General features: G+C 47.0%; 1 protein-coding gene across 1 annotated transcript; it reads right to left on the bottom strand.

Annotated features, from left to right (window-relative positions):
• Positions 1-3,353: 3,353 nt before the first annotated feature.
• Positions 3,354-7,481, bottom strand: LOC105913473 (pentatricopeptide repeat-containing protein At5g61370, mitochondrial). Its single transcript, XM_012848767.3, is given in 8 exon segments — positions 3,354-3,757; positions 3,858-3,930; positions 4,469-4,582; positions 4,813-5,091; positions 5,299-5,412; positions 5,493-5,581; positions 5,921-5,969; positions 5,972-7,481. Coding segments are annotated over 8 exon segments (2,190 nt in total). The 5' UTR covers positions 7,406-7,481; the 3' UTR covers positions 3,354-3,719.
• Positions 7,482-7,879: the final 398 nt, after the last annotated feature.

Genomic DNA, 7,879 nt, shown 5'->3' on the forward strand with positions numbered 1-7,879 from the left:
TGGTTGACTACCTCTGGTTACAAATATAGGAAGTTTTAGATTTATTTTAAGTCACTTGTTTAGCTTTGATCATCAGTAACTAAAAGTACATATAGTTTGGCAACATATGGTTTCTTTAGGCGAACAATAGGGAGGCCCCTACTGAAATTGTCTATTTATGAAGGAATAAATATGGTTGGTGCTACTACATTCATCATGAAAGGTAACTTCATAATGTATGAGTTTCACCTTTTAGGCCGAGTTGATGTCTTAAACTGGTTATATTTGTAATAATCCAAGGGAATACTCCATTATAATCTGGAACCAAGAGATATGACACATTTTGAGAAAAAAATATTAGCATAATTATCCTTGGGAAAATATATTAGCATCATTTATGAGAAACAACGGTAAAAAAGAAGGTTCAAATAATGCCAAATTTTATGGCATGCCCATCCAAACACGAATTGGTATTCGCTGACTCATTGAATTCCATCTAGCAATTTCATCGACATCCAAACAATCTCTTTAGCATTGTGATCCATTTCGAAAGATATCACTTCAATGCCAAAACTCACAATATCGACATCCCTTGATGTAAACCGATGTAGTATAATTTAGGCCTTCGTACGGTCAGCAGAACCGGAAACCAGTTGCTCTAGCTGCTGAACAACACATCATCCCTACTGCTGGGACCTACGGCCGTGGCATTTAACATAAATATTTGTGCATATACAAGAGGAACTGCACGAGCGGGCATCAGATATGATTAGTAGTCTACTTAAAGGTCGCAATCTAGGATTTAGACCGGCAAAGTACATAGCACCCAGGTCGTTAGCATCACACTAATTAAATCGCAAAGTACACCCTTGGGCAGTAGCGTTTGCTCCCCTTGTGCAGAGCAAGCCTAGCTAAAAGCCTTCCTGTCTTGTGGGCAGGGCTTTGACCAAGGTCAAACAACTAAGCTAGAGAGAGAAAGAGAGATAAAACAAATCCATTTCGATCCTTTTGTTAGGATAATATGATAGTGTCTGTTTTAGGTATGCCAAGTAGGGCATGAGAGAGTAATTAAGAATGGTTGAGTGCATAATATGTGTCAGGGCAATGGCAGGCAGGCCAGAGCTGGCTCTTCTTGTGGTGTAGCAGCTGCTAGATTAAGATGCAAGTAAACTAAAGGCCTGCAGTGGCCATGCATGCCCCCTTGCTGATCCTGATTAGCTAGGTTTTAATGGACAAATTAGGAAGCACCGCACGATGCTACAGCAGTAGAGGGACGACGAGGGCCCAGTGGGTTGCTTAATTAGGGCGTGGGAGCATGCAGCTTCATGCGCGAGAAAGGTTCACGTGGTCTGCAGTTAGGTGCTACGGTGCTCCGAACCTGTGGATGCACCTCTAAATATGCATCAAAAATTTATTTAAATTATGAATGGCTAAAAAAATTGTGTAAGAAGAAGAAAAAAAGAAATCAATGCATGAATAGTAATGGGTGTGTGCTTGCATCTATTTTTCTTTTTTGTTTCATCAAATTTTTTATTCAACCTATGTACGATGGTAGAAGATGATAAGAGTATCCATTCATAATTTTAGATAAATTTTTTATACACATTTAGAGGTGTTGAAAGCACGATAGCATCCTAACTCCTCGCGGAAGCGCATGAACCTTTCTTGCCGTACGTAATACACGTAATCAGTGAGCCTAGCCTAGCTCTAGCTAATCGAGGCCAGGATTATTAGTATTGTTATGAATGCCATGATGATGATGCGGTGAGCTGCTGCTAAGCTTTTTCTTCTGGTTTATTGTTGCGTTGGTCGTTGGGCAATTGAGCGTGTCACCGTGGGGGCGGTCAAAACAGGATCTGGGCTGCATGTACGCTTTTGGCAGAGGGGGCCCGGCGGCCCCCTGCTCGGCTGCTCCTCTCTTCTTGTGTGTGTGCCTCTCTCTGCCTTTTGAGACTTTTTTTCCTTTGAGCTTTGGTAGCCGGCTAGATGGTCGTGATCGACCGACCGGGATCTGCAGTACTCGACGAACGAAGAAAAGGATGGGATAGTAACGTGAGGTACAGTAGGAGCGGACATTCAAAAATGTACCGCCATGGATCCGCTGTCAGAATTAGGCCCCGTTTGATAGGCCGGGATTCTTCAAACGGGGAAATTGGTTCTGAAGAAATATGAGAGAATCCTACCAAAGGATTTATTGGGATTCTCCAAACGGGAAATCAGTCCCGAAGAAACTTGTTGGATTGTACCAAAAAGCAGAAAAAACATGTTTTTTTCAGAAGAATCAAACTCCAATAGCATTTGTTTGAGAAAGCGTATCCCTGCCAAATGGGAGCCTTAAATAGAGAGACTTGCACCAGAATCTCATATGACTGTGAGGAAACAACAAACGCCATAGACAATGATCCTTCAGATGAGCAAGACGGGCTAACTCCACGATCCGCACTCTCGCTACTAGGGTCTCATTGGCTTATTCTAACCTGGTTGCACATTTTATGCTGCTAGCCGTTGCGTGCCCACAGTCGTATAGCCCTCGTGCATCCCCGCGCACGGGCGCGTCCGTTTGGCAAGTTTCCAAAGAGCATCCTGACCAAATCCCCTAGCTCGCATGCATGTTTGCCTGCGTCTCTGCGAGATCCTCTAGCTAGATAGCTACGTGAAAGCGATGCGCGACACGCTTGGTTTTGCACTCCGGGAGCAGCCTGGAGAGACCGGAAGGTGCACGCAGAATTGCAGATGGTGCCGAGCGAGCGAGGCTCTCTACTCTCTACTTCTCTAGTAGGTGGTGGAATGGTGGATCGGATCGGCGAGATGGTGACTGACTGCTAGTGATGATTGCGAGACGAGCGAGGTCGCTCCGGCTGGGCCCCGCTCTCTGCTTTCCTGCTCTTCTTCTCTTGCGATCTGATCGCCTCTGCTGCTGCTGCTGCTCCAGCAGCCTTCTTCATCCCTCTTCCTTTGCTGGGCCTCCCTTCCATTCCCTTCCCTTCCCTGCTGTCATTCCTTCCCTTTTGTCCATCCACATGCACGCTATGTTATGCTACCAACGCGTCCGTACGCACACAGTATGCAGCAAGGACCACACTAGACTACCCGTTCCTCGCTTGCTTGCACTTGCGGCAGTCTCTTCCAGCTGGGGCCCTCGCCATCCATCCATCCATCCGGCCCCATCATTGACCGGCCTTGTTAGTACGATGCCCCGTGGAGGCAATGAGCATGTCGTCGTGATCGTGAGCCAGGGCCCACCAGCGACGAGCACGCAATCATCGCATCATGCTTGCTACTAATGGAACGCCTGTCCTCCTAGCAGTTGCAGCGCTCTAGGCTACAGGCGCTCGCCTCTTTAACACCACGAGTCCACGGCACACACAAGTGCAAGTGAAAATGACCGTGGCGGCGAAGGAGAGTTCATTCTTTGCCACTCCGGCCATTTCAAACATACAGCCCAATACAGTCAGCGAGAGCCCTCTACCACATGCCCACATCAAGCCTATCAGGCCCACGAGCCCGGTGAGATCACGACACACAGACTAGCAGAATACACGTAACCATGCCCAGTTCAGAGCAACGCTACTTCTGGCGCTGACGCAATTGGGTTCCAAGCAGTACAAATGATACAGCAGGCAAAGCCGCTATCGGTCGCTTAAAAACACAGCAACGGAATCGGTTCATGCGGGAGCCGTGAATACTTCTGGTTCATAATTTAGATCGCCTTTCTTTCAAATATATCCAGGCAGCAGGTTTTATCCGACCATCGTGCGCTTCCTGCCCCGTTGCCTCACTGCAAGTTTTAATTGCAGACAGTAGGAAAAGGTCAATCGTCATGCTAACAGAGCTACATAAGCAAAGATGTGCATGCGCTGGGGGAGGGCCAGGATCACCTTGAGCCAGCTTGTTCTGGGTGGAGCACCACTGCTTCGAAGACTTTCTGTACGCCGCCAGGATCTTCTCCATCTGGTTCATCACACAAATCAGCCGTGTGTTATCAGTATCAAAACTTCAAAAGTTGCACGGCATATGGTACTAGGGAGATGGGAGTAAAGCAAACTTGACTATCTCATGAAACAGAAAAAAAAAAGTTTTGCATGATCAATTGAACAAACCAGTAGAAAAATCATCAGAAACAAAATGCCAAAGAAAGAAAGGAAAAAATGGACTAGGTTGTGCTGTAACATTCTATGTGTCCATACAAGAACAGTCAGCCCCAAGTTCAGAATAACAGTTAAACAAAGCTAAATATTGATAGCACATTTCATGATTTCAATGATTGTCCCAACATTCATGATTGTCAAACATTTCAATCAATCCAATCTTGTGGGCTGCTTAGATAACCCTGTATACAGTATACATCAACAAAATACTAAATTACTGAATAATTGTACTGGCTAGTATATGTTAAGGTATATGAACTGACAAAATATAAACGAGTAACAATACAAAGCAAAGCACACTAATGGTCAGGAAAAAAATTAACTTGAACGCAGTCGCTTACCACATCCCCACAGGATGAATGCATCGAAATCAAAGCTCTCTCTAGCACATATAGGTCCACCGCTTTGTCCTCGGGGATTGTTGATGTGAAGCTCAGACCAAAATCAATAAGAACCTGCCAAAATGAAGTTACAAAACTGATAAATAAGTAGCCAAGACGTGTCTCCTGTGTTCAGCCTTGATCACATAGCTCAACATAGAAAATACAAAGACATCAACACTATTCTACAGCTCTACATCGGGAGTTGATTGCTGCTGATCTTGATTACCATAAACTTGATTTCATAGCTCAGGAAAGTGAATACATGGACCAAAAGATGTTAGCACAAAGGACACTTTACGCACCAATTGATTGTTGCTGTTCTTGATTATCATGTTTGACGTGGTCAAATCACCATGAACCAGGCCTCCATCATGTAGTTTCCCGATTGCATTCCCTATCTGTGTGGCAATATCATTCAGACGTTCCTCATTAACCCCATTTGAACCAAACCCAAGAAGTATATCCTTGACAGACAAGCCATCCACATACTCAAAGGTCAAAGTATGCAGAAGCGGATCCACAGCATAAAGAACTGGGGTAGGAACACCAAGCCGTCTTGCTTTTGTCATGCACCGAGCTTCCTGAACATAAAAAAGAACCATGCTAAGCTAAATTTCAGTGAATCAGTTGTTATGCGCAACTGTTCAGACTATGTTTTTCAACGTGAGTAAACCAATAATTTATACCTTTCAGACATATGGAAAGGCAAAAATATGTATGAATTCCAAATTCTTTTACACGTGAATAAAAAAACAAATCTAAAAGGAACATGTTGGTTAGAGACTAACAGCATTTAAGCGCTTTAGAGTCAACTTTGCATCCAACAATGGGTGCCGGTACTTCTTCGAAAAGCGCTCTTTGATTACACATTTCCGTCCCACAAATGTTGAAACAAATACCCTCTGCAGAGAAGCAAACAAGCTATTTAGAATGCAGACAAAAGGATAAATTGCAAGCATGTAGCGATTGATTCTTGACTTACCCCTTCTGCCCCCTGCTTCAGCAATACACCAAAATCATGTTCTTGATCCTGAGAATTATCCATGAAGTATAACAAGCACTTGAACAAAGCTGCAATTGATGAAGTACAGAAAGAAAAAGATCTGTCAAAAGAGGTACAGAAAGAAAAACTAAAGGATGTCAGACAGACATTATAAGAAAGAAAAACAAATGTAATAGACAAATCTGACATCATGAAGCCATCTGTTCTGCCAGATTACTAGTTATTTAAAACTTTTTTTTCAAGGATAGCCATTTTAAAACTACCAATATTGCCAGACTACAGGTTTCATGCCTTTTAGCATAGCTGATAGGCATGGGATGGTTTTTACATTTCAGCTTGCACAGCTCATCATCACAAATTCCAAGAGTAACAGGAAGATTTGCTCAAGTTAACAAATTCAATAGTACCTACACTCCCTACTTCTTCCTTGAGGCTGTGGTAGCAGTGTTCTTTTTGGCTCCAACAGCAGTAATCTTCTTTCTTTGTGTCAGACGCTTATAGCTCTGAGGACTTAATCTTTGTGCTGGACAAGCTGGTCTGAATACCTCTGTCTTCAAGGGATCCAACAGATCCTCTGAGCATCCTAACACAAGGCCACTCTTTGTAGCATCATCCCAGAGCTCTCTTCCAAGCTCAAATCTACCATTCCTACAAAGCTTTTCTATAAGGAGGTCGTATATATGAGTGTCCACTAACTCACAACTTTCCATGAGTCTGAACATATCAAGAGCATGGTCAACTTGCTCAGTTCCACAAAGGACACCTATAAGGCCATGGAAAAACTTAGCAGTTGGAAGCACCCCATTTTCAAGCATGGCATGTACAAGCCTTTTCCCTCTAATGATTCTCCCAGTCAAATAGAGGACCCTACCCACAAGATAGTAGCTAACCCAGTCAGGTGAGCACCCTGCCTTTCCTTCTATCATCAGGTACAAGATTCTATAAGCTTCTTTCACTCTTCTTGCTCGGCCTAAACATGAAAGTAATATGTTGAAGCTAGAAGCAGCTGGGGCAACACCATAGGACCTCATCTCTGCTAATATATCCATAGCCTCCGGAACAAGGGCAGAGGGATTGAACTTGAGGTTTCTATGGCACACACAATGGAGAAAATCATTGAACGATGGCAAGCCCAACGGAACGCCTGCAGATTTCATCTCATCAAGGACTCTCCGAGCCTCCTTAGCGTTCCCATGAACGCACCAACCATGGAGAAGGCTACGTTCAACAATGCTAACCATAGGCTCTACCGATAGTTCGCTCTTGTGGTGCCACACCACACCCTGCGCCTCGCGGGCGTGGCCCCTCTTACACAATGCCTGAACCGTGGCAAGGCTGCTCGACCATACGCCATCTCCTCTGACACTGTCACCGCGCTCAGGAAGCAATTTCTGCCTCTCCAGGCCTCTGAACAGCCGGACCGCCTCATCCTCATTCCCCGCATCGACAAGGGCCTCGACCACGGTGGTAAAGGTCTCCGGAGCCATCCTTCGGCCATCCTTCTCCACATCAGCAATGGCAATTCGCATCGCGGTTAGGTCCCCAGCCCGTGCGAGCACCCCAATCGCCCTATCGAGCGCTCCCTCCCCCAACGCCCCGGGGTCCTTGGACCGGCACCACGCCAGGAAACGCAGGAGCCTCCTGCCCGAGCCGACGCCGCCGCTCTCCCCGCACGAGTCGATCACGCGCCCGACCAGGGCCGGCGATACGGCCACGCCCAGCCGGTCCAGCCTGCTCCCCACCTCGTCGAGGCTCCCGGACCCGGAGCACACGACGTCGCGCACCGCCGCGTCCAGCTCCGGGCCCAGCGGCGCGCCGGAGCAGAGAGCGCGGCGGCACGGAGGAAGGGCGCGTCTAGTGAGGGCCGCCGCCGTCAATCTCCTCATCGCCATCGTGTCCTGACACGGGCTCTACGCGGCTGCCAGACGAGAAACTGGCGACCGGCAGCGGCTAGGTCTGGAGGAGAGAAGAGGGGGGAAGTGGCGGCGGGTCGGGGGTGAAACTGACCTTAGGGAGGGCTCTGGTGGTGTTGGTGGCGGTTGCTGCGACGGCACGCGACTCGGCGTTTCTCCGGGAGATGGGCGGCGGCGGCCGGGGGCGGAGGCGTTGCGGCGGGGATGAGCGCCGAGCGACAGGGGGGATTGGCTAGGGGTTCTGAGCTGGGCCGAGCATGGGCCGCAAATAGACCAGAATGTGGAGCTCGACTTTCTTTCGGCCTGATGAATTATAGAGCAGCAGCAAATAGGCTCTCGGTCTCGGATCAGATCCTTGACATTTTCCATTCACCATTTCAAATTTTCAATCCTGGCCTGAGCCTGAGGGCTTGCTTATTGCTCCGTCCAGTTGCAAAAAAGCGGAATCTTGTG

Source organism: Setaria italica, chromosome IX (genome assembly GCF_000263155.2).
Source record: "Setaria italica strain Yugu1 chromosome IX, Setaria_italica_v2.0, whole genome shotgun sequence".
NCBI lineage: Eukaryota > Viridiplantae > Streptophyta > Magnoliopsida > Poales > Poaceae > Setaria > Setaria italica.